Source organism: Pygocentrus nattereri, chromosome 2, assembly GCF_015220715.1.
Source record: "Pygocentrus nattereri isolate fPygNat1 chromosome 2, fPygNat1.pri, whole genome shotgun sequence".
NCBI classification, from domain to species: Eukaryota; Metazoa; Chordata; class Actinopteri; order Characiformes; family Serrasalmidae; genus Pygocentrus; species Pygocentrus nattereri.
The window spans coordinates 16,673,434-16,701,181 of NC_051212.1; the positions used below are offsets into that span (position 1 = coordinate 16,673,434).

At 41.9% G+C, this 27,748-nt stretch overlaps 1 protein-coding gene across 1 annotated transcript in view; it reads right to left on the reverse strand.

Moving 5' to 3' along the window:
- LOC108415279 (Fc receptor-like protein 5) overlaps window positions 1-27,748 on the reverse strand; it is a 93,409-nt gene that overhangs the window by 24,446 nt on the left and 41,215 nt on the right. The window contains exons 4-9 of the mRNA XM_037535042.1: window positions 26,950-27,222; window positions 21,225-21,500; window positions 20,032-20,304; window positions 10,649-10,924; window positions 9,408-9,677; window positions 8,929-9,018 (exon numbers count right to left, since the gene is read on the reverse strand). Coding sequence (XP_037390939.1) covers window positions 8,929-9,018; window positions 9,408-9,677; window positions 10,649-10,924; window positions 20,032-20,304; window positions 21,225-21,500; window positions 26,950-27,222 — 1,458 coding nt within the window. The remainder of the gene's footprint in view (window positions 1-8,928; window positions 9,019-9,407; window positions 9,678-10,648; window positions 10,925-20,031; window positions 20,305-21,224; window positions 21,501-26,949; window positions 27,223-27,748) is intronic.

A 27,748-nucleotide genomic window follows, 5' to 3' on the forward strand; every position in this document is an offset into this window, starting at 1 on the left:
TATGACAAATCACTATGAACTTGTTCTCTTCTTTTATTTATTTATTTTGTTGTCTTTTACTGAAATGAGGTGTATAGAGAATTCCTTTGTCGTAGAAGCAGACAAGTACATTCCTGTTCAAGAGAATATATATTTCTGAACATATGATGGTATACAGCTATCAGAACCTGTAAATTAAATTTCCTTCTTTAAAATCTCTGCTTGTTTCTTTACTGGGTTGCATAGGAGGAAAAAAAATAGCGCCCCCACAGGGCCAGGAGCATATTTTAAACTGCAAGAATAAAACAAAGACAAATTTGGCAGAACGTTCTGTGAAAGTATAAGGGTCTTACAGGGCACATGTTGCACAGCCATGGATTTGTGTGCAAAATATGATTTTGACCCTGACTGTCATCTTGAATAGAGTAGGTCAGGAAGTTACCTTAGCCGAGGTACAAAGAGCATTTGATACTCTTGACAGTGTAATAAACATACAGCATCTTTATGGGACATTGGCAGACAGTGTTTTATGCCAGTTTGAGGAGAGTATTACTCCACTTCTTTTGGATAAAGAGCAGACTCACTTTGGGAAGGGTCCCTGTTGGCAGGTAGGTCAGCTAGATGAGTATAGCCCAACTACTATTTCAGAAGAACCCCCACCTGATGTAACTGGCGCTAAAGCTATAGTGCGAGTAATTGATGACATGACTATTAACTTTAAAGACCAATTAGATGAGTTGGCTAAACTCTACAATGACAGTCCAGTAGAGTTAAATCGCCATGCTTTGGGTCAGCTTAGAGAGAGCAGTCAACAAAACCCAGTTACCTCTACTCCGGCCTGTAAACATTCAGAATCACCTACTTCAGTAACCTTTGGGGCTGTGGACACTACCGAGATGGATTCAAGTATTGCCCAAGTGCACACCACAAGCACCACCACAGCATTCCCTGTTCCTACAGATGTCCAGCGTGTGATAGTAGAGCATGTTGTCAAACATGGACCAGAAGTGCAAACTCGTACTCCTTGGAAATTAAGGGTATTCTCTGGCACCTTGCCCAAACCCCCTAATGAGGTAGCCTTTAACATATGGCGTTTACATTCTAGACAAGTCCTGAGTGATGCCAGCCTTTCTGAAAGTCACAAACGCCAAATAATACTTGACAGTCTGCTCTCCCCTGCACTGAGTGTAGCATTGTGCATTGGTGAAAATGCAGCTCCTAAAGCCTCTTCAAGAGTTGGAGAATGTCTGTGGGAGTGTTACAGGAGGGGAGGAGTTGTATATTCAGTTTTTGGAGACACATCAAAACCAGGGAGAGAAGGCCTCTGACTATCTCTGCAGACTTCATTCCCTTTTGCAAGATGTTGTAGAGCGTGAAGGTCTTGCAGGTGAAAATGCTGACGAGCAGTTATTGAAACAGTTCATCAGGGGGTGCTGGGATGACGTTCTGATTGCCACCCTGCATTTAAAAGAGGCATTGTCTGGCTCAGCTAAGAAATGTGTGCCCTTTTCAGAACTTCTTCTAAAAATAAGAACTCATGAACAGGTTACAGTCACACTAGAGATGCAGGCAGAAATAAATAGTTCTATACACTCTCAGAGCGGTACGACACTGTCACTGGGGCAGTACCCTTTTTGTCACTGTGGTGGTACCCTCAGGGGTACATCTCAGTAGCTTAGTCAGGGAACATAACTGAACCATAATCCACTGAAATTATATTTTCTAAGTTGTACTGACTCCACACACCCCGCCTCGCCTCCAGGCTTTTTATTTTAGTGTTCTGTTTTAAAACAATAGTTTATAAAAAGGTACAAATATCTACTTTTCCACTAGGAAAAACTTATTTAAGGTACACAGTTGAACCTTCAAACCGCTGTTGCACCTTTGAGGATACACTTACATTATTTGTCCCTTGATGAACGAATCATGTACCTGAATGGTGCCTTTATTTCTAACAGTGTACATAACCTTTTAAAAAGGGTTCTATATAGCACCAAAAAAATATTCTATTGTTAAAAGCTAAAGAACCCCTTTTGCTACTATATAGAACCCTTTTCAAAAAGGGTTCTTGGAGTGTTCATGGTTCTACACAGTACCATTTTCTTAACTAAAGAACCCTTATGGGCAGTCGTGGGCTGGAGGTTAGGGAACTGGCCCTGTGACCGGAAGGTTGCCAGTTCAATCCCCAGCACCGACAGTCCATGACTGAGGTGTCCTTGAGCAAGACACCTAACCCCCAATTGCTCCCCGGGCGCCGTGGATAGGGCTGCCCACCGCTCCGGGCAAGTGTGCTCACTGCCCCCTAGTGTGTGTGTGGTGTTTCACTTGCATGGATGGGTTAAATGGGTCTGCTACTCTGGTCTGCTCTCTGCTACTGTCTTGCTGCTGGTGGTGTGCTGATTGCTAGCTCTCTTTAATTTACTTCAATTTCTACATTTACCCCTGTTTTCTTCCTTTTTCACCCTTCATACTTACTAATCCACCTTTAGCCTGCTTCCACTTTGCTCTACCCACCTATTAATCCACTCTTAGCTCACTTTTACAGACTTCTTCCACAGGTTTGCTGGATTAGCTGTTTGCTGCTGCTGTTTGGTTTGTGTTAGTTTCTAATTTCAACTGAAACAAGGTGAGTGCTTTTTTGTCATGGCTACTGCTGGGTTTTTCTCTTGTTCAGAGTGTGGCATGTTTAGTTTAGACCCCTTCTCCACCGATAGTCATAATGATAGTGGTGTTTGTTCAAAGTGCAAGCTAGTTAACTGCCTGGTAGAGAAGGTGGACAAGTTAGAGCTGCGTATCCGGGGTTTAATAAGGGATAGACAGCAAGGGTCACTGTTAGCAGCCCCAGGTACACCAGGGAGAGCTAGTACCCCCTCGACTCTGGCCTTAGAGCCCCCACAGCAGGGCGAATGGGTAACGTCTCGGCGGCATAGTCGAAAGGCTAAGGCTAATGCTACTGCAAAGGCCACAGCCAGCCCACCTGTACACCATGCTCCCCCAGTTCACGTGTCAAACAGGTTTGCCCCGCTCAGTGAAGCACCCGCTGAGGAGCCTGTTAAAGGTACTCTGGTGATAGGAGATTCTATCGTCCGGCACGTGAAATTAGCTACTCCTTTAGGGGCACCAGCGGCTAGAGTTATCTGCTTACCGGGAGCCAGAGCACCGGACATTAGTGGCAACCTTAGGCTGTTAGCAAATAGGAGATATTCGAGGGTAGTTATTCATGTAGGGGCCAATGATATTCGTCTGCGGCAGTCTGAAGTAACTAAGGCTAATATTAATGAGGTGGTTAAACAGGCCCAGACGCTGTCCGAGGAGGTAATCTGTTCTGGCCCCATCCCAATGAGGCGTGGCGATGAAGCTTACAGCAGGCTTTCTTCGCTGAACCGCTGGATGTCCAAGTGGTGTACGGACAATCATGTGGGCTTTATAGACAACTGGCTAATGTTTGAGGGCAAGCCTGGTCTTTTAGGTAGGGATGGTGTCCACCCCACGCGGGATGGTGCTGCCTTACTTTCGTGCAGCATAGCACATAGTCTCTTAGTTAGTCGGCAGAGTAGCAGTAGCCTTAGAAACCGGAGCCGGGACCAGGCCGCAGACAGAGAGGCTTAACCGACCGTCTGTGAGCTGCAAAGAGACGTTACCTAGATACCAATGTATTCAGACTGTGTCTGTCCCCCGAGTCAAACATAAATGTCAAAAAACTCAAACAGTAAATCTAAATAACCTAACGTATATTAAACAATCATATCCAGACTGTAGCACTAGCACTTCAAAACTAAAGATTGGTTTACTTAACATAAGATCTCTAAATTCAAAAGCAGTAATAGTGAATGAAATCATAACTGATCAGAAATTTGATGTGTTGTGCCTCACTGAAACCTGGATTAGACCCGATGAATATTTAGCATTAAACGAAGCCACCCCTGCAGGCTATAATTATATACACAACCCCAGATCGTCCGGTAGAGGAGGCGGGGTCTGCATAATTTTTAGAAATTCCCTAGCTGTCAATCAGAAACACTATGATAATTTCACTTCTTTTGAGCTTCTTTACATCAATATAATTAATCCAATTACAAAACAGAATGCATTTTCTTTAATTAATATTTACAGACCACCAGGACCCTATGTAGAATTTTTAAAAGAATTTAGTGATTTCGCTGCAGATTTAACAGTTTGTAGTGATAAAGTAATTATAGTAGGAGACTTCAACATTCATTTTGAAAAAGTTGATGACTCATTAAAAAAGGCTTTTGCATCAATTCTAGACTCAGTTGGTATTGCTCAAAATGTAACAGGACCTACGCATTACTGTAATCATACTCTGGATCTGGTTTTGACCCTGGGTGTTAGCATAGATAACCTAGATATTCTTTCTCAAACCTCAGTAATCTCAGATCATTATCTTATTTCTTTTAAACTTCATCTTAGTCATAATATACGTACATCCCCCAGCTACTCTATGAAACGTTCAATAACGCCCTTTACCGCTCAACAATTTACTGATAACCTTCCTGATTTATCAACCATAGTGTACTCTCCAGGTAACCCAGCAGAACTAGACAAACTAACTGATTGTTTAGAAAATACCTTCCGGTCTACTTTAGATGGTGTAGCACCACTTAAACACAAAAAAGAGAGACAGAAAAAACTTGCGCCGTGGTATAACGACCAAACTCGTACTTTAAAGCAATTAGTACGAAATTTTGAGCGAAAATGGCGATCAACCAAACTGGAAGTATTCCACTCTGCTTGGAAAGACAGTATTGTTGAATATAGAAGAGAAATTAATAAAGCCCGCTCAGAGTATCTGGCCTCTCAGATCGAGATTAATAAAAACAACCCTAGAGTTCTCTTTAGTGTTATTTCTAAACTGACTAAAAATCAGGCAGGTACTGATCCTCAGATTCCAGCAATCCACACTAGCAATGCTTTTATGGACTATTTTGATAATAAAATCGAAAATATTCGGGACAAAATTCAACAGATAAATAGCACATCTTGTCTGTCATCTGGTGTGGCTGATATAGAACAAAATCCAGCTACCGAAGTCAGGTTGGAAGTTTTTAACCCACTACATCAGTTAGAACTGGAGAAAATTATCTCCTCATCAAACTGCACAACCTGTACACTTGATGCAGTTCCCACAAAACTATTAAAACAGGTATTACCAGACATAATTAAACCACTATTAACAATAGTAAACTCATCATTAAACCTGGGGCATGTTCCCAAAGCCTTTAAACTAGCAGTAATTAAACCTTTGATCAAGAAACCAAATCTTGATCCTAGTGTACCATCTAACTATAGACCTATTTCAAATTTACCATTTATTTCTAAGATTTTAGAAAAGGCCGTGGCCCAACAACTTGGCTCTTATCTGCAAAGAAACCAGATCTATGAAAAATTCCAATCTGGATTTAGGCCTCATCATAGCACTGAGACAGCTCTAGTTAAGATAACAAATGATCTGCTTCTTGCCGCTGACCAAGGCTGCGTTTCTTTACTGGTACTTCTTGATCTGAGCGCAGCTTTTGATACAATAGATCATAATATCCTCCTAGAAAGATTAGAGAAAATGGTCGGTATAACTGGAACTGCCTTATCGTGGTTCAAATCATACTTGACCGATCGTTTTCAGTTTGTGAGGGTAAATAATATACCCTCCAATTATACAAAGGTTAGATATGGAGTTCCACAAGGCTCTATCTTAGGACCGTTATTATTTACGTTATACATGCTCCCCCTGGGCAAAGTTATTAGAAAACATAATGTTAATTTTCATTGTTATGCAGACGACACGCAGCTCTTCATATCAGCCAAACCTGATGACAAACAGAGAATAAAGAAAATGGAGGATTGCGTAAAAGATGTGAAATCATGGATGTCACACAACTTTCTTCTATTAAATAGTGATAAAACAGAAGTTCTTCTATTAGGCCCTAAAGCTGCTAGAAATAAATTATCACACCTAATGTTGAATCTGGCCGACTTCTCAGTCACACCTGGTTCAACAGCTAAAAATCTTGGCGTTATCATAGATTCAGATCTAGCATTTGATAAACACATATCTAATGCTACTAAAACAGCTTTTCTACATCTCCGTAACATCGCCAAGCTAAGAAATGCTTTATCCTTACATGACGCAGAAGAATTAGTACATGCCTTCATTACGTCAAGGCTAGACTACTGTAATGCGCTACTGTCAGGATGTTCTAGCAGTAACTTAAATAAACTTCAGCTAGTTCAAAATGCTGCAGCCAGGGTCCTTACTAAAACTAGAAAATTTGACCATATTAGTCCAGTCCTATCAGCTCTTCACTGGCTTCCAGTCAAATTCCGCATAGACTATAAAATTCTCCTGTTAACGTATAAAGCCCTACATGGGCTCGCTCCTGAGTATCTGAGAGACCTTATCTCCTATTATGAACCACCACGATTACTTAGATCACAGGGTGCTGGCTTCCTAGTAGTTCCCAAAATTCAGAGAAGCTCTGCAGGAGGAAGAGCTTTCTCTTATAAAGCGCCCCAACTCTGGAATAATCTCCCCGATAATGTTCGGGACTCAGACACAGTCTCAATCTTCTAGACTAAAGTCTAGACTAAAAACTTACTTGTTTAGTTTAGCTTTTGGTAGTTAATGTTAATTCCCTTTAGATAAGGCTGCAGATCCAGGGGTTCATGGACATAGTGAATTGTGGGTAAACTGAGATGCTGGTGCTGCTGTCACTCACTACATGCAGTCACTCAGGTTTGTGGACGGGTGAATGCCAGTGTCTCAGGGAGCCTCCGTGTCTATGTTACCTTCTGGCTCTCTCCCTTTAGTTAGGCTGTTATATTCAGACCTGCCGGAGTCATTAGTCACACTCTGATAATTTTTTACATTTTCTGTTCTTCATAAATCCAATCTAAACTAATTCCTAAATCTTTCCTTCCTCCGAGTTACTGACTGTCCACCGGTCCGGCCCAATACTGATGGATGTCCCACCCTCAAGTCCCCCTGTCCCCCTGATTGACCAGACTGATGGAAGTTTCTGGAACGCAGCTTCTCCACTACAGATCACATCCAAATCTATATGAACTCTAATTGTTTCCACTGTTGATTATACACACCTGAATATATTAGAACTGCGTGGATGTAAAATTGACTTTTCAATGTTTAACTTATAAGTTGTCTGACCAGTGGTAGGCTGGTCCCCCCTTTAGATGTGAGTCTTGGTCCTCCCGAGGTTTCTTCCTCCTCCAGCTCTGAGGGAGTTTTTCCTTGCCTCAGCGCTCACGGGGGTTCTGTATATTCTGTATATTATGTTCAGTGTTTTGTCTGATTCTCTGTGCTGTGATTCCCATTTTTGTAAAGCTGCTTTTTGACAACATCAGTTGTAAAAAGCGCTATATAAATAAATTTGATTTGATTTGATTAAATGCGGAGATGGAATTTCCCTGGTTGTGGGATCAAAACAGTATCACTTAAACTTAAACTTAAACTTAAACTTATGTAGGTCAATTTGGTAGATACAGTTTCCAAATGCGCTGCGTCCCGCTGAGTCACATCAGGCCTTAGTCTATTGCTAACAGTAGTGCAGTCATCACCTACCTAATCCACCACTTCTACCTTACAGTGGTAAACAACAGCAACCAAACAGAAGACAGGATTCACACAAACACAGCCAACACTTCACTGACCAACAGCACCTTCACTATAAAGCCGCTCACCACAGGCACAGCTTCTGCCCAGTGAACACCACATGATTGTGACTTTAAGTCATCAAAGTATAACTAAGCAGTTTAGGATAAGTTAGATGTTTGCTTTGGCATTTTGATCCTTTAGCTTTTGTAGCTAAGTAAAGACCAGCTTAACTACCAAATTCACAAAGAACTGACAATGACGACGTTATGAAAATTTGGTATTTTATCTTTGGATGTGTAGAGATTGACATACTGTCCTCTACCAGGGACGGGATCTTACTTTTACTCTGAACTCCAGGTCTTTAACCACTGCTGGAGCTACAGATTCAAACACTGCCACACTGATAATGGCCTGAAGTAAAGGCAGATAGCAACGGTTACTAAGCAGTGATGGCTGGCTGAGGGAGGGCTGAGGAAATGAGGCAGAGCTTGTTGGAGGCTATAACGATTTGATTTGGGATAATTTGGTGACGGCACTCACAGGAACTCAAATTTGACAATTTGAGCAAATGCAGATTAATTTAACATTCTGTCCTGTTTGATTGTGATCAGTCATCGTGGTGCTGTGGTGGTCGTTGCTGCTGTAAAGACGAACACAGGCTGTGGCGATAAACTCACTTCTACAGAAGCAGCTGCTGTAACTGATGAAGAGACCGACTCAGTGTGAGCTGCTGGTACTTTCACTGTTGAGTTCTGACGTTTTCTGTGTCTTTTGGAAGAAATAAGCAGTGATCTGTGTTTAAACAGCTTATTAAAGTAATCCACTGCAGCATCTCACAATAGTAGTGAATATATATTTAGTGTCTGACTGAAGATCAACACTTTAGGGAGGCAGTTAGTGTTTTGATTGAGTTCTCTAGCAGGACTGATCCTCTATCAGCAGTCTCACTGCGCTCTCATTAATAACTGTGTAGGTACACAAATTAATTATACATGTGTTCACATCTTTTTAGAGATGAAAAGAGTTATGAAGTAGTAGTTTAATGAAATGTATACCATTTATATATAAAGGCAAATCAACATTTTCAGGTGGTCCTGAAGAGGCCGAACAATTTTAAAGGGGTACTTGAGCTTGTGCTGTAACAGCATCTCCTCTGATAGTGAGAGTTTCTCTGTTTACAGTGTGATACACAGACTGAGACACTGCAGTCCCTCTACTCTGTTTATTCTGTTTATACCACTGATATGTCCATCCATCCTGAGTGTTAATCTCACACTTCAGAGTGACTGACTCTCCACTGAACACGTGATTCTTATAGACACCTTCTCCCTGTGTGACACATCTGCGGCTGACAGTCTCTCCTATAAACACCTGATCATCAGGCTGTATGGACACCACAGCTTTTGGTCTCTCTGTGGAGAGAAAGAAATCCTCAGAACAAATAATTCTCATGATGTTTTCTTTGTCTTTCTTTTCTATGTTCACTATAAAGCATGATCATTTTTCAGTTGTAGCTCACAGAATAAACGTCCCCACTGTAACTGTTAATATCACACTGTTATACTGTTATACTTTTAGAACAGACCGGTTTCTGAATGATCATTAATTCATTCTGAATAATTTTACTGGATCTACAGTCAGTGTAGCTTTGGGTAGATCTACAGAAAGAAGAGAGCAGCAGTGCAGATTCAGAGAATTTAGAGTCAGTTTCATTAATAAAAACACAAACTCAAACATCTGGTCTCATCTGTGTTGCTGTGATACTGAGATTAATGAACACTGAAGAGATGATCTCACTCACCTGATACAGTCAGTGCAGCATCACTGGTGTGTGAGAAGCGTGATGTTCCTCTCTCTGTTCCTCTACAGGTGTATTTTCCTCTTTGAGACTCTGTAACAGGGCTGATACTGTACTGCTGTTCATTACTCACATGTCTGTTTGGATCACCTTTAAACCAGCTGTACTGCCAGTTAGAGACTCCCCCTCCCTGTATGTCACATCTGAGAGTGACAGTCTCTCCTATAAACACCTGATCATCAGGCTGTATGGACACCGCAGGTTTTGATCTCTCTGTGGAGAGAAAGAAATCCTCAGAACAAATCATTGTGATGATGTTTTCTAAGTCTATATAAACAATAAAGCATGAACATTTTTCAGCTCCTTTATGGCTTGATGTGAGTTCAGGTTTCTGCTGTTGGAGATGAAGCACACAGTTCAGATTAAACTCCCACCCTAAACACTCAATTTATCTACCAAACAAATCAGTTTGTTGTCACAAATCCACTTTTCCCAGAGTTCAGTTAAAGATTGAAACCCCATGCTAAAGTAACACACAGAAAGCTTTAAGAACAGAAAAATGTCCAAACCTCTGACAGAAGCCACTAAACACACCTTACATATAAAAATACAGACAGCCCTGAAGGGGAAGACGACAAAAAAGAGAGTTGCTGAAGTTTCATCCACAGTTTTTTCTACTTCTGAGGTGCACTAGACAGGTAAGGTATGATAAAGAACTGGCTAACACGTTTAACCAGCAGCAGCAGCTGTTTTTTCCCTTACCCATCAGGAATCAAGGGAAATAGTTTTCACCAGGGGAAAAACAGCCACGCCCTGCTGATCAAAGCTGGTCTATAGTGCTAATTGTAGCCACAGTTGTAGCTCACAGTGATTTCTTTCACTTAGTCCTCAAAAGAGAAAGAGGAAAAAACGTGGCTCCCCTGCTGGCCAGAGATAGCGTAGCATGCTAAGTGTTAGCTAATATTTTATTATACTGTTCTGAGTTTTTAGGTTTTTGAAAATGATCTTAGAAAAACATTCGGCTGTTTTTTTGTTTGTTATACAGGCAGAAAAAATAAATAAAGTGGAACTCAGACTCAATTTCTTATTCATGTTACCCTCCAGAGCTTCTGTATTTATGTTCCCAAAGACAACATTAATATACCATATTATATTTTCTGTGTTACCAGTAATTTAATTTTACCCAAATTAACTGATTTTAATAAACTCAAACTTTGCAGTGATGGTATTAATATAGAGCTCACCTTTCACTGTGAGAGTAACAGTGTTGCTGCGTTGTGATGATGTGGGTCTGTAATCTCTCTCTCCTCTACACCAGTACTGACCCTGATCCTGATCTGCTGCTGATCTGATGGTGAAGGTGTTTGTCTGAGACTGACTGACTGCAGTTCTACTGCTGCCTTTATACCACTGATATCTCCAGTTACTGTGATACTGTATCTCACACTTCAGAGTCACTGACTCTCCAGTGAACACAGGGCTCCATCTGGGCTCTACGGTCAGTGCAGCTGTGGGTGAAGCTGTGAGGACAGAGGAGAAGAGAGAGAGAATGTTGGTGTTGTGTGTCTACATTTTTGTTTTATTTCATTTTGATAACATATTTCATCAAATATAAACGTCAGATGTCAGAAATAACTTATGTTCAAAATATAATATATAAAAAATATAAACAAATGTATATTGTATAATAAATGTAATAGTGATTATCATTAAAAGTATGTGACATACTGACATAAGGATTTATATTATATTATATTATACTATCTACTCTGGAAATCCTGCCCAACGCAGTTTACTGGGACTGGTGACGTGTTTGAAATCGTTTCACTCCAAAAAGTACAAAACAAATCCTCTGTGTTTGAATGATTTCAGTCTTGTTGGTCAGTGTACCAGAGCTTTGTTTACAGGGGAGCTGAATTATTATCAGTGGCTGCTAAACGTTCAACAGGAGGGGGCCTGACAGGTGGTCAGTCATTCAATATGAAGATTCAATATGAAGTTTCCAATGTTCAGTATTCCAATATTCACATCTGAGGCTTGTTCACCTGCTCCATCGACTAATTTCATCTCCTCAATTACTTTTGCTCTTCACAGCTACCTGTGCTGCATTTTAGTGATGGACATTTTAGTGACGTAGGCAGAATTACGTTTTTGGGTAGGTCAACTTGGTAGATACAATTTCCAAACGTTCTGCGTCCCACTGTCATAACATCAGACCACAGCCTATTGCTAACAGCAGTGCAGTCATTAGCTACCTAATTCCACGCTACAGTCATGCAAAACAAAAGCAATCAAACAGAATAGAGGATTCACTCAAACACAGCCAACACTTCACTTTACTGACCAACAGCACCTTCACAATAAAGCCACAGGCACAACTTCTGCCCAGTGAAGACCACATGACTGCATTAAAATCAATCAGACAGCTGAAACGAGGAAAAACACCACAGCTTAAACATCTAAACACAGCCTCCCTTGTCTCAGGTGTTTCGCCACAGCGGGCATGAAGAAATATGTTTGTCTTAACTTTGATGACTTGATGCATTTAAGTATACGGTAAATGTTTACTTTGGCATTTTGGCACTTTAGCTTTCCTATCTAGTTAAAGATCACTATAAGTACCAAAATCACAGACCACTGACTAACAACGTTATTAAAATACATTTTTGTCTTTGGATGTTTAGAGATCAACATACTCTCCTCAATCGAGGATGGGATCTTATTTTTACTCTGAACTCCAGGTCTTTAACCACAGCTGGAGCTACAGATTCAAACACCGCCACACTGATAAGGTCCTGAAGCAATGGCAGATAGCAACTGTTGCTAAGCAGTGATGGGAGAGCTGAGGAAATGGGGCAGAACTTGTTGAAGGACATAATGATTGGATTGGCTCACAGAGCTCACAGGAACAATTCAAATTTCACTATCTGAACAAATCCATCTTACTTTAACACTCTGACCTGTTAATGGGGTGGGCCTGTGATAAATCATCACGGTGTTGTGGTGGTCCTGAAGAGGGCTGAACAGTTCTAAAGGGGTAGTTTAGCTTGTGCTGTAACAGCATCTCCTCTGATGGTGAGAGTTTCTCTGTTTACAGTGTGAGACTCAGACTGAGACACTGCAGTCCATCTACTCTGTTTATCCTGTTTATACCACTGAGAAAGAAATCCTCAGAACTAATAATTCTCATGATGTTTTCTTTGTCTTTCTTTTCTATGTTCACTATAAAGCATGATCATTTTTCAGTTGTAGCTCACAGAATAAACATCCCCACTGTAACTGTTAATATCTCACTGTTATACTTTTAGCACAGGCCGGTTTCTGGAAGCTCCGGTGTGAAGCAGCATGGTGTAGACGTGTTTTTGAAGCTCTCTGCAGAGCGGACTTTTATTTTAATGTTTTGAGGCTCGTTTACTCGTCTTGGTTGGTTTGTCATTGTGCTTCATTTCTTTGTGGACTTGTTTGGTGGTCACTAAGCCTCCAAAAGCCGCTAAAGCTACCAAAGATCCCGGTCCCTCTCAGCTGCTTATACGGCCAGCTGTCCCACACACAGCCTCGCCGTCGGGAGCCGTTACTCACCCTGCGGCTGAGCACCTTGTCATGTAGAGTAAATGTTCAAGTGCATAATATTGCATACTGCGCATGTCCGACGCATCCCTGAGTTCCATGATGCACGCAGCGCGAGATATGTAAGTCAGTCAGTCTAGAAGTCCGTACGAGTCATGTCAGCGTGTCATGTGTGTGTGTTCAATAAACAACGCATTAGAAATATAATGTCGTCCACCTCGCGTTACTTGGTGATGTAAACGCCACATGGTGTCAGAAGAAAACTGGATGAAAAACGTCGGACGTGAGTGAGAAGAACCGGAGTGTGCATCGCCATGGCAAAGTTTACCCCAGCGGAGCAGTTGGATTTCTCAAAGCCCCAAGCGTGGCCTGACTGGAAGCTAATATGCAACGGATGCAGATGAGTACGAAGTTGTAATGGCTAAAATCGACGAACATTTCATTCCGAAACGAAACGTGATCTATGAGCGTGAAGTTCCACTCAAGAGTTCAACAACCAGGCGAGAGTGTGGAAGCATTCGTCAGGCAACTGTATGAACTAGCTGAAAACTGTGATTTTGGGGCACTAAAAGAGGAACAAATGCGGGATCACATAGTGATCGGAATTCGAGATAAACAAGTGTCGCAGAGACGGCAAATGAAACGTGATTTAACATTGAAGACTGCCATTGAAACAGCCAGGCATTGTGAGTTGATCAAGTCACAGAATACAGAGAGAGGGCACGGCGCAGAGCACGTGGACAATGTAAAGTCAGAGAGGAAAACTGAACATAAGAGATACGGCAACATGGCAAAGATAAACAAAAAGACGGAAAAAGGAGCGTGCACGAGATGCGGGCGTAATCATGCGGAGGACGAGCAGTGCAATGCGAAAGAAAAAAAATGCATGAAGTGTAACAAAATTGCTGACAAAAACAACAAAAGCTGTTCAAGAGGTAACTGAAGCTGGTGAACAGTACTGTGTTCTCCAGCCTACACGCTGAGAGCGGATTCTGGCAAATTCCTCTAGAAGAGAACAGTGCACGTCTGACCACCTTCATCACGCCCCTAGGCAGATACTGTTTTAAGCGGCTACCATTTGGGATAACAATGGCGCCCGAGATCTTTCAGCGAAAGATGTCTGAGCGGGGACAGTCGTGTACATGGACGACATTTTGGTTTTTGGAGAAACACAGGAAATACACGACCAGAGGCTAAAGCAAGTCATGGAGACCATCACCGCCGCAGGTCTACGACTCAACAAAGACAAATGCAGGCTTAGCCAACCAGAGCTGAACTTCCTGGGATAGGTCGTGACCAAGGACCGCATAGCCCCTAATCAAGAGAGGGTCAAAGCCATAACAACAATGGAACCACCTCAGAGCGTGAGTGAGCTGAGACGGCTACTTGGTATGGTGAACTACATAGGCCGTTACCTACCAAACCTCTCCACGGTGTTACAGCCGCTCAACGAGCTACTCAAGACTGAGCGTGATTGGTGCTGGGGTCCACAGCAAGACAGAGCGTTCGCAGAAGTGAAACAGCTAATTTCATCAGCACCAGTCTTGGAGTTCTTTGATCCGGCGAAGCCAACCGTCGTCAGTGCAGATGCAAGCAGTTACGGGCTCGGAGGAGTCCTCCTGCAGAGCCATGATAGAGTCCTGAAGCCTGTTGCGTTCTGTTCGCGTACGTTGACGAATGCCGAGAAGAGATACGCTCAGATCGAAAAAGAGTGCCTTGCAGGAGTGTGGGCCTCTGAGTGTTTCTACCAGTATCTTTGTGGCTTAGAGAGATACAAGCTGCTTACAGATCACAAGCCACTGGTAACTCTAATCAACTTAAAAGACCTCGACACCACACCAATTTGTTGTCAGCGCCTGCTTATCAGGTTAATGAAGTTTAACCCAGTCGCAGAATATGTTCCAGGCAAACACTTAGTCGTCGCAGACGCCCTATCTAGGCAACCCACGGCGGACACCAATCCAGGTGACCTAGAAGCGGAGGTGAAAGCGTACGTGGGCTCGTACGTGGAGCGTAAGTGGAGGACGACCTGAGAGTGAGGAAGCCGATCGTCGAGCAGATAAAAGACCAGACAAGAACAGATGCTGAGCTCCAGGGTGTCCTCAAGTACGTCCAAAAGGGGTGGCCGGAATACGTGAAGAGCATAGCTGTCAGAGCAAGCGCCTACTTCAAAGAGCGTGGCTTACTCAGTGAGACCAATGGATTACTGCGACGCGGCAAGCAGATCGTGATTCCTGGCAGTATGAGAGACTACATGTTGCAGAAGATTCACAAGGGCCACTAAGGCCTTACCAAGTGCCGAGAACTGTACAATGGCACTGTGTGGTGGCCGGGCATCGCCAGTGACGTGAAGAAGCTTGTGACGTCATGTAAACATTGCAACATCTACAGACCGAGCCAAAGCAGAGAACCGTTGATCTCCACATCATTGCCAGATCTACCATGGCAAAAGCTCGCAGCTGACCTGTGTGAGTTCAAAGGTCGTCACTACTTAATCGTGATCGACTACTTCTCCAGATGGCTCGAGATCCTACACTTACCAAAAACAAACTCAGAAACTGTCATACAGAAGTTGAAAAGCATTTTCACACGCTACGGGATTCCAAAGGAGCTCATAACGGCCCTCGGTTCTCAGCCGAACAGTTCAGAAACTTTACACCTGAGTACGACTTCCAGCACGTTACTTCAAGCCCTCATTTCCCACAATCCAACGGCATGGCCGAACGAGCTGTGAAGACGGCAAAGTGGATTCTCAAGCAAGACAACCCTCATCTAGCTCTTCTGAGCTACCGCTCAACACCAACAGAGCCAACTAGGCAAAGTCCCGCCAAGTTGCTAATGGGTCGAGAAATCCATACAACACTCATACAACTGTACTCAAAGAGAGCCTGCGCCAATGTGGCCAAATCTAGAGACCGTCAAGAAAAATGACGCAAAAGCAAAATGGTCCTATGAGAAGTACTACAACCGCAGGTACTCTGCCAAGCCTCTACCATCACTCTCCATCGGCGATAAAGTCAGATTGAAGATCGACGGAGAAAAGGCTTGGACAACACCAGCGACTGTGCAGCGCCAGGAGGCTGCGCCGCGTTCCTTTACACTGGAGATGGAGAGGCGACATACCCCGACGGAACCGGCGCCACATCTGGCTGGCCAACCAGGAGCTGTCATCACCGCGAAAGATGGATGTTCCTCAGTCGACGGATCAAGATGGACAGCGTGAGCCAGCTGAGCAGGGCTTAACCACCGCCAGTGCTCCTGCTGACACCCCTGGTTCCCCTGAACACCCAACTCCAGTTGTCACCAGGTTTGGTCGGACTGTTAAACCAAACCCCAGGTATGCAAGTTAGTTGAGATGATGGACAAAAAGGGCAGAATAAATCCCTCCTCATCTCAAGGGACTGTGGTAGTCTACCCACACCCTTAGTTACTGTTGTAAAAAAAAAAAGAAGAAACTTTGTAAGAATGTGTTTTGTTGGGTATATGGAAGATTTTGTTTACAAGTGATAACTGAGATAAGTGGGTGTACAAGAGTAAACATATAGTTAGAAGTTATGCCAACAGTTAATGTTTATATAGTGTACGCCTACTAGAAAGGGGGGGGGGGGGGGGTGTCATGTAGAGTGACATTGCATACTGCGCATGTCCGACGCAGCCCTGAGTTCCATGATGCACGCAGCGCGAGATATGTAAGTCAGTCAGTCTAGAAGTCCGTGCAAGTCATGTCAGCGTGTCGTGTGTGTGTGTGTTCAATAAACAACGCATTAGAAATATAATGTCGTCCACCTCGCGTTACTTGGTGATGTAAACGCCACACACCTCACTCCGAGATCGCGCAGGCTGTGGCCGAAGACCTGAGGGCAGTGATAAAGTCCGAGCTACACGCCATGAAGGTTGAAGTTATTTGCGATTTCACTGCTCTGGAAACTGAGGTCTCAACTCTGAAGTCCTCGGTGGATGTGGAGCACTCCCTGACCACGGACTCAGGGGACGTGTTAGCGCTGCAGGCTGAAGTGGAGCTTTTAAAGAAGAAAGCGAGCGCACTGGATGCTGGATGTGATGAGCTGGAGTCCAGGTCTCGCCGCCAGAACATCAGGATCGTCGGAGTCCCAGAGGGGGAGACGTTCTCGCTCACCAGCTCTGCAGAGTCAGAGTTGCTGCGGCAGGACTAACAAGAGGCGGCATCCCGCGTCCCGTCGTGGCCAGGCTGTACTGTTACTCTGTCTGTGCTGAGGTTTTAAAGAGAGCCAGGCAACATCCGCACGCAGCGCAGGTTCACTTCTCCACACGGGCATGTCCGCTTCACCCTTTCTGCTGATCATTATAAGTCAACCTTTTGGGTGGTTGTAGGGAAAACGGTTCATTTTCTTATCGTGTCTCGATGTGCGGAGCGACGTTTCTGATCTGGGCTTTTTATGTTGGACTATTTTTCTAAAGCGAACTTGTAAAATCCACCTGTATTCAGGTCTGTATCCCGTCACAAAGCGAATCTGGACTTTTTTCTTTTTCTTTCTTTTCCTCTGTTTTTTGGACTTACTGTGTCCTCACAGGACGTTTTGATGAACACCTTGTTCGGGCTGCATCAATCAGAGTTTCTATGTATTTTTTGGACACTTTGTTTGGACACTAATGGCTGTATATTGAGTTACTTTGAGGGAAGAATAAGTTTACACTGTTATATAAGCTGCACACAGACGACTGTGTCACTGTGTCAGTGTCATTTTGTCAGTGTTGTCCCATGAAAAGACACTTAAATATCTGCAGAAACGTGAGGGGTGTACTCACTTTTGTGATACACTGTATGTGACTGATCCAATAATTTCTCTTCGTCCTATTATGTCACTCTTGAAGAGGTTTGGATCAATCTCAGGCTATAAAGTAAATTTACAGAAAAGCGAGTGTTACCCTGTAAACTCTCTGGCTTCATCGCTTAATCAATACGCTATTCCGTTTAAATATGGCCCTGCTGGGTTTGGGTATTTAGGGATCCATATTTCTCGAACTTTGCCCTCTTTTCCATAACAATGTCTCTCCTCTGATTGATAAACTGAAACTGGACTCTCCCCTCATCACTTATTGGGAGAATTAACGCTGTAAAAATGAAAGTTATGCCCAAGTTTCTTTTTCTGTTTCAAACTTTTTCAAACTCCTTCTCCCTAAATCTTTTTTTAAAACTTTGGATCAGCTCATCATTTCTTTTATGTGGGATGGAAAGATTCCCAAAGTGAGGAAATCCTTGTTGCAGAGATTTAAATTTGATGGGGGGCTCTGTTACTCTGCTACTCTGTTACTGGGCAGCTCATATTCAAAAAGTCTCGTGTTTGCTTCATTCCCCAAATTTGCTGTGGGTTAAAATTGAAACTCACTCCCTTTCTTTATCTTCAGTATCTGCACTTCTAGCTTCCTCCTTCCCTCTCAAGCTTACAGATCTTACCACCAACCCCATAGTCCTCTCTACCCTTCAGATTTGGGTTTAATTTAGGCGCCACTTTAAACTTATGTCACCTTCATCATCTTTGCCTATGTTGGAAAACCATTTATTCCCACCCGCCCTGAATGACACAGATTTTATTACCTGGCACAACAGAGGTAATAAATCCCTTCATGATCTTTATAAAGATGCTATTTTTTGTAGCTTTGCTCAGTTATCAGCAGAATTCAACCTGCCTCCTTCCCACTTGTTTAGATACTTGCAGATTAGACACTGTGTCTTCTCTTTTTTGGATTACATCCACCTACCTGTTGGATATCCCTTGGATGACTTTCTGTCTTTAGAGCCCTTTCAGAAATGTTGTATATCCAACATCTATTCGAAGCTTGTTCATCTGGACGCCTGTTCCACGAATAAAATGAAAAGATCTTGGGAATACGAGCTGGGCGTTGCCCTAACCGACCAATGGTGGGATAAGTCTTATCGCCAAGGTGCGGGAAAGTGTACCTTGTGCAAGACTACAATTAATTCAGTTTAAAGTATTGCAGAGTTCACCGATCTAAATCTCAGCTTTCTAAATTTTATCTGAACACCACCAACGACCAATGTGATAAATGTCATACCTCACCGTGAAATCTGAGCCATGTGTATTTTTTCTGTCCCGCTTTACGCAAGTTTTGGCTTGCTTACTTAAAACTATGTCAAAAGTTCTAGGCGTGGACATCAAAGTGAACTGTTCTTTAGCAATATTAGGCCTTTCTACAGATGTACCCCTGCTCACCAGCGGACAATTGGACATTTTGGCTTTTACATCCTTATTAGTGAGGCGCTGCATTTTGTTGTTATGGAAATCTCCAAAACCCCCTTAATTTCAAGGTGGCTTTGCGATGTCATGCACTTTCTTAGACCTGATAGGATGAGGTTTACTCTGAGAGGCAATACTGCAGCGTTTTAATCGAAGTGGAACCTCTTCCTTTCTTATTTCAACTCTCTTCAGACCACACCAGATGACTGACCCCCCCCCCCCCCCCTTTTTTTTTTTTAAAATAATTTTATTTATTTTTTTATGTAATTTTTTTGTATTTATTTATTTACTTTTAGTTTTTTCTCCTCTGTATCCCAATTCTCTAATCATATACTGTCATATTAATTTATTGGGATAATTGGGCTGTTTGTTTAGTAATGTAACATTTACTTTGGGGACTGGGGTTATTAGGCAGGTGGCGCTAGGGGAAAGGGTAAAGTGAAAGGGAAAACTTAATGGAGGGAGGATAGAGAGGGAGTGGAAGGGTGTGTGGGAGGGGGAAGAGAAAAAGGGAAAAGAAGGGGAGGAGTTAGGAAAAAGGAAAACATTATAATCCAGATTGGTCCTTTTATTCATTCATTTATTTGTGTTTTTATATTCGTGACCAAACACCAGATACTGTTCATTAATTCATTCTGAATAATTTTACTGGATCTACAGTCAGTGTAGCTTTGTGTAGATCTACAGAAAGAAGAGAGCAGCAGTGCAGATTCAGAGAATTTAGAGTCAGTTTCATTAATAAAAACACAAACTCAAACATCTGGTCTCATCTGTGTTGCTGTGATACTGAGATTAATGAACACTGAAGAGATGATCTCACTCACCTGATACAGTCAGTGTAACAGCATCACTGGTGTGTGAGTAGCGTGATGTTCCTCTCTCTGTTCCACTACAGGTGTATTTTCCTCTGTCAGACTCTGTAACAGAGCTGATTCTGTACTGCTGTTCATTACTGACATGTCTGTATGGATCATCTTTAAACCAGCTGTACTGCCAGTTAGAGACTCCCCCTCCCTGTATGTCACATCTGAGAGTGACAGTCTCTCCTCTGAACACCTGATCATCAGGCTGTATGGACACCACAGCTCTTGGTCTCTCTGTGGAAAGAAATCCTCAGAACAAATCATTGTGATGATGTTTTCTATGTCTATATAAACTATAAAGCATGAACATTTTTCAGCTCCTTTATGGCTTGATGTGAGTTCAGGTTTAGGTTTTTCTGTTGTTGGAGATGAAGCACACAGTTCAGACTAAACTCCCACCCTAAACACTCAATTTATCTACCAAACAAATCAGTTTGTTGTCACAAATCCACTTTTCCCAGAGTTCAGTTAAAGATTGAAACCCCATGCTAAAGTAACACACAGAAAGCTTTAAGAACAGAAAAATGTCCAAACCTCTGACAGAAGCCACTAAACACACCTTACATATAAAAATACAGACAGCCCTGAAGGGGAAGACGACAAAAAAGAGAGTTGCTGATGTTTCATCCACAGTTTTTTCTACTTCTGAGGTGCACTAGACAGGTAAGGTATGATAAAGAACTGGCTAACACGTTTAACCAGCAGCAGCAGCTGTTTTTTCCCTTACCCATCAGGAATCAAGGGAAATAGTTTTCACCAGGTCTCTGAAAGGTGAGGGGAAAAACAGCCACGCCCTGCTGATCAAAGCTGGTCTATAGTGCTAATTGTAGCCACAGTTGTAGCTCACAGTGATTTCTTTCACTTAGTCCTCAAAAAAGAAAAAACGCTTTCATGCCGTTCTGATATTTCAGATTTTTGAAAATGATCTTAGAAAAACATTTGGCTGTTTTTTTTTTGTTTGTTATACAGGCAGAGAAAATAAATATTGGAACTTGTTTTATTCATGTTACCCTCCAGAGCTTCTGTATTTATGTTCCCAAACACAACATTAATATACTGTATTATATTTTCTGTGTTACCAGTAATTTAATTTTACCCAAATTAACTGATTTTAATAAACTCAAACTTTGCAGTGATGATAGTATAGAGCTTACCTTTCACTGTGAGAGTAACAGTGTTGCTGCGTTGTGATGATATGGGTCTGTAATCTCTCTCTCCTCTACACCAGTACTGATCCTGATCCTGATCTGCTGCTGATCTGATGGTGAAGGTGTTTGTCTGAGACTGACTGACTGCAGTTCTACTGCTGCCTTTATACCACTGATATCTCCAGTCACTGTGAGACTGTATCTCACACTTCAGAGTCACTGACTCTCCAGTGAACACAGGCCTCCATCTGGGCTCTACAGTCAGTGTAGCTGTGGGTAAAGCTGTAGGAACAGAAGAAAGAAACTAATAATATATATTACTAATAATAACATATAATATAAAACAATGTGTATTATTTACTTTTTACTGTGTTGTTTTTTAACCAGTCACATTTTATCTCCACAGTAACTGCATTCTTTTAAAGCCAAACCTTGTCAGGTCAGGGTCATCATGCAGAGGCAGTGTTTGTCTCACAACCCACCAAATATTTTGTGAAGCGAAATTTAACATAAACTCGTCTTAAAATTCCTAATATTTTCAATTCATGTTGACACAAACTGTTATTTCCATCAACAAACACAGCAGAGTACCATGATAAAAGAATGAAAATGCATCAGCCTGTATTGTGACTCAGTGAAACTGTGGAACAGAGAAATAATAAAATAATGACTCACTAATTTGTTCTGCAAACATGTTCTCATCTAAATCTGTTCTGATCCATGTTGTCAGCTAGCATAGTAGCCCACCCCGCTCTGAGCTCTGAGCTCTGATGATTTATCAGACTAAAGCTTGTTTTACACTAGAATAACACAGCAGCTCAGCAGAGCAGAATTCTACATCTTTATAGTGGCCGGGAGTTCAAAGCAGGAGCTGCACTGACTCTTCATGTTAAAACGGTTTAGTGTGAAATAACAATAACTTCTGTTTATTTATGGCGTCCATACTGTATTATAACTTTACAGGCTGGTCCAGTTACTGAAACACAAAACACCACCATGACTAGAATACCCAAACATGTAAACTGCATTCAGATGTATATTTACAGTAAGAATTACATGTTAAGACAAAAATCACAGTCACAAAAACTGCAAGGAATGATGGGAAGCTCTGTCCTCTATCACCACAACGTTCAGAGACAGGCAGACTCTCACAATACAATCAGCAAATCACAGCTAATTACTGCATCACTCTTTACTGCAGTCTACTGCTTTAAGGAGGACAGTAGATCACTGCAGTGTTTCTGCTGTAAATGTGCAGCAGTTCTCTACAGTTTACAGCAGAATTATTCTGTAAATTAACTGCTGACGTCTGTCTTTCTGCACAAAGAAGCTGAAACGTATCAGCTGTGTTTGGTTTACTCTGCCTGATCCACAGCTCTGAGTGACAGAGTCTCCACTGTAGACACGGCTCTGAAACACCATCACAGCTGGTTTATATTCTGCTTGCAGTAAAAATGAAATGCTTTAGAAATATTTCAAACACATCTACTGTGTTAATAGTGATCATAGTAGACAACAGTAATTAGTTACGCCTGCTGTGTGAACTGAGTGGCCACTCACTGGACATTTCATCAGTAACACCTACATAAAGGTGCACTTTGTAGGTCTACACTGACCTTTTCTGCATCTTTCTGTACATATACGCAGGTTACTAGCTGTAGCCAGCAGGGTTAAGGGTGAGATGGGGACTTTTAATTTGAAAGCAGCCCCTGGAGGCAGTCATCTTCGTGCTCCAGGTGTGTTTCAGTCCCGCGATAGTTCGCCACAGTATCGTTTAGTCTCGTCTGGTCTTCTGCCGGTCGTAGTCAGCAGTCCGCGTCAGATGGAAGAAAGTCGTGACGCGGATCGTGGACGCTGCAAATCACGTGCGTGAGGACGATTTCCAGAGCGGCCCAAGCGGCGTCCGTGATCATAGAGCAGGTCGGGAGGTTCAGCAGTGAAGCTCCGCCCGTGAAGCCCCTAACGAGCAGGTAGGAGTTCCAACTCTCACCTCCACCCAGACTCGCCTAAACCAGCCTTAAACACCCGGACATGGGTTTTACAGCTGGAGCAGCATTCAGGGGTCTAGCAGGGGTCTACTCGGATTCAGGGGTCTAGCAGGATTCAGGGGTCTAGCAGGGGTCTAGCAGGATTCAGGTGTCTAGCAGGATTCAGGGTTCTAGCAGGATTCAGGGGTCTAGCAGGGGTCTAGCAGGATTCAGGGGTCTAGCAGGGGTCTACTCGGATTCAGGGGTCTAGCAGGATTCAGGGTTCTAGCAGGATTCAGGGGTCTAGCAGGGGTCTAGCAGGACTCAGGGGTCTAGCAGGGGTTTAGCAGGATTCAGGGGTCTAGCAGGAGCTGAAGAGCTCAGTGTTAAGTGGCTGGTTTGAATAATCGTGTGCCTGTTTGTACTCTGCAGGGTGCTGGTCCCTGTGGGGGGATAATAGCCACTGTTTTCGTGTTTTCTCGTGTTTTATTACTATTTTCTCACTTCTTTGTTTTATACTATTCTCTCAATGCAGAGAAAGCATTTGATAGAATTGATTCGCCATTTTTGTTTGCTGTTCTTAAAAAACTCAATTTGGGTCCTACTTTTATTCATTTAGTTAAACTGCTGTATGCAGCCGACCCAGACGCTGTCGTTAATGCGAATGGGTTGCTTTCTGAAAAGTTTCAGATTGGCCGAGGATCAAGACGAGGCTGCCCTCTCTCTGCTTTTTTCTATATCAATTGATCCACTGGTAGAAACAATTAGATGCCACCAGGACATCTCAGGTATTAGAGTAGGAGGAGCAGACCACCGAATCTCACTCTACGCGGATGACGTTTTGCTGTACATGGCCTGCCCAGAAAAATGTATTTCAGCTACAATGAAGTGCATATCAGAATACAGTAAATTCTCTGGCTATAAGATCAGTTTTTCAAAATCGTTAGCTCTACCTCTAAATATATCCCCCAACACACCTTGGGCAGGTACATCCCCCTTTCAGTTAGCATTAGAAGGTTTTAAATACTTAGGTATTCACATTACTGCAGACCTTAATAATCTCTTTGACAAAAATGATCTCCCACTCATGAGTAATATAAAACATGATCTTAAATTGTGGAACTTTCTCCCCATTTCCTTATTTGGCAGGGGGAATGTTATAAGAATGAATATCCTCCCTCGCTTACTTTATTTATTTCAGTCAATCCTTTTCTCCAGATTAACGAGAGTGACGGAGGAAGGGGGTGCCTGTGTGCCTAATATGCAGTTGTATTACTGGTGGTCTCAAATTAAGCACATGATCAGTTGGTGTGCAAATAGGCTGGATTCTTGCTGGGTCTCTATGGAAGCTAAAGTGTGTAGCCCTATTCCTCTTGATTGCTTACCGTTCATTAATAATGCTGTAAAGGTGAGGTGTGTCTCTGAGAACTGTGTGTTATACAATGCTCTTATAACCTGGACAGATGCTAAGAAATATCTTAATATCCCTCATTGTCTTTCATTATTGTCCCCCCTGGCCCATAACCCAGATTTATCTTTTCAGCTGAATAGCTCTGGACTCTCAGTTTGGTTTGACAGAGGGACTAAAAACATTTCCCACATGTTTTCTGGAAGTTTGCTCAAATCGTTTATACAACTGCAAGAAGAGTACGAGTTACCTAGGTCAGACTTTTAAAATATCTCCAGGTTCGTCACCTGATCATCTCAACTATTAATGATGGGAGATTCAGAAAGGAATTAACTGACCTTGAAGAATTGCTAGTTAAGAAAAGCCGGGCTAGAGGGGTGATTTCACCAATTCATGGCATTTTGCTAAAACATGTTAAACCATCATCAGACAGTCTGAGAGGAGGCTGGGAGAGGGACTTGGGCCAACCAATCACAGAAGAGGACTGGTGCAATGTTTGTAAAGACTTGTTTCCCAAATGTTCCTCATCTGGTGTTCATGAGCTTAATGTTAAATTCATGAATAAGATATATTTTACACCTGTTTGCTTAAGGAAGATGTTTCCAGGTAGATCTAATTTGTGTTTTAAATGTAAAACTGAAAGAGGAACATTTTTTCATGCTTTCTGGCAGTGTGAAAGAATTGGCACTTTCTGGGACAGAGTACATATTAGGGTAGAAACAATCTTCCAAACACCATTTCAGAAGAGTCTCCTGCCCTGTATCTCTTGGGAATATGAGTGGAACGTATTTTTGATACTGATAGCAAATTTTTGTTTCTAATGCTTTCATTTCTGGCAAAAAAATGTATCCTAACTCGGTGGGCCAGCCCCTCTCCGCCATCTGTTGAGCAATGGCTTTCCCAGGCTGCAGCTCTGCTTCCTCTGGAGAAACTGACCTATGATCTACGTCACCAAACGCATAAATTCTGGAAACTCTGGACCCCACTGTGGACTTACGTAGAAAATCTTTTTTAAAATCCTGTGTATGTTGGCTTGATGTGTGAGATTTAAATGTATGGTTGTTAATACTGTACAGGAGGCAATAAAAAACAATATAATGAAATGTTAAATACTGATTATAAACCACTAAAATACCCTTTGCTGTAAAAATAGCCTTATTCTAAAAACAGGAGCTGAGAGAACAGAAGAAAGAACAGAGTCTCAGAGCATAATTTACAGTCAGAGGCTGAACATGACGCTGTTATAATGATTAAAATTTCAATCCTTATGATTTACAGAAAAGAGCACAGAAAACACTGCAAGGACGCAAGAAGTGGGGAATCAGCAAACCCTGATTTCAGAACTGTAGAAGTTACAAAAGAAAAACTTTCTGAACTTCATAATAATCTGAGTGGATCAAAGACTCAGTGTGAGCCTGTCTTAGAGCCGAGTTTGTGTTTCTAAATTTGCCGTAGCTGCTCTGGTGAAGTGAACGTGGTATTTTCATTACATTGAGCTGAAGTCTGTACAAAGTTATAGACCAGTTCTGAAAGAAGCTTAATATTGTTTTTAAACTTCTAAATAATCATTCAATGTAATGAAGACGTTTTATTAAGCTCTGATTCATTAGTTAAGTATTAATAATCATTTAATGTAATGAAGACGTTTTATTAAGCTCTGATTCATTAGTTAAGTATTAATAATCATTCAATGTAATGAAGACGTTTTATTAAGCTCTGATTCATTAGTTAAGTATTAATAATCATTCAATGTAATGAAGACGTTTTATTAAGCTCTGATTCATTAGTTAAGTATTAATAATCATTCAATGTAATGAAGATGTTTTATTAAGCTCTGATTCATTAGTTAAGTATTAATAATCATTCAATGTAATGAAGACGGTTTATTAAGCTCTGATTCATTAGTTAAGTATTAATAATCATTCAATGTAATGAAGACGGTTTATTAAGCTCTGATTCATTAGTTAAGCATTAATAATCATTCAATGTAATGAAGACGTTTTATTAAGCTCTGATTCATTAGTTAAGCATTAATAATCATTCAATGTAATGAAGACGTTTTATTAAGCTCTGATTCATTAGTTACGTATTAATAATCATTCAATGTAATGAAGACGGTTTATTAAGCTCTGATTCATTAGTTACGTATTAATAATCATTCAATGTAATGAAGACGGTTTATTAAGCTCTGATTCATTAGTTAAGTATTAATAATCATTCAATGTAATGAAGATGTTTTATTAAGCTCTGATTCATTAGTTAAGTATTAATAATCATTCAATGTAATGAAGACGTTTTATTAAGCTCTGATTCATTAGTTAAGTATTAAGTGAGCTGAAAACTTTTTCACACTCACCTGATACAGTCAGTGTAACAGCATCACTGGTGTGTGAGTAGCGTGATGTTCCTCTCTCTGCTCCTCTACAGGTGTATGTTCCTCTGTGAGACTCTGTAACAGAGCTGATACTGTACTGCTGTTCATTCCTGACAGGAGTGGATGAACCATCTTTAAACCAGCTGTACTGCCAGTTAGAGACTCCTCCTCCCTGTATGTCACATGTGAGAGTGACAGCCTCTCCTCTGAACACCTGATCATCAGGCTGTATGGACACCGCAGGTTTTGGTCTCTCTGTGGAGAGAAAGAAATCCTCAGAACAAATAATTCAGATAAAGATGATTTCTACAGTGCTGTGAAAAAGTATTTGCCCCTCACCCGATTTCTTCTACTTCTATTTTTACATTCTAAAACAAAGACAACACAAGTAAACACAAAACGCAGCTTTTAAATGATCCCTCCTTTATTGAAGATAAAGATTTATTCAATACCAATACCATGTGACCTGCCTAACCTATCAACCAAACTATTGTGAAAAAGTAATTGCCCCCAAAACCTAATATCTGTAATTCAGCTGCACTGTGTGATTTTCGAACATGAACTGCCCATTTAACATCTTGTCACAGCATCTCAATGGGATTCAAGTCAGCACTTTGACTCGGCCGCTCCAAAACCTTAAGTTTGTCTCTTTGAGCCATTCAGAGGTGGATTTGCTGATGTGCTTCAGATTATTGTCCTGCTGCATAACCCCACTGCGCTAGAGCTTTAGGTCACACACACTACCACTACCATGTTTGAGTGCTGGTATTGGTATGATTCT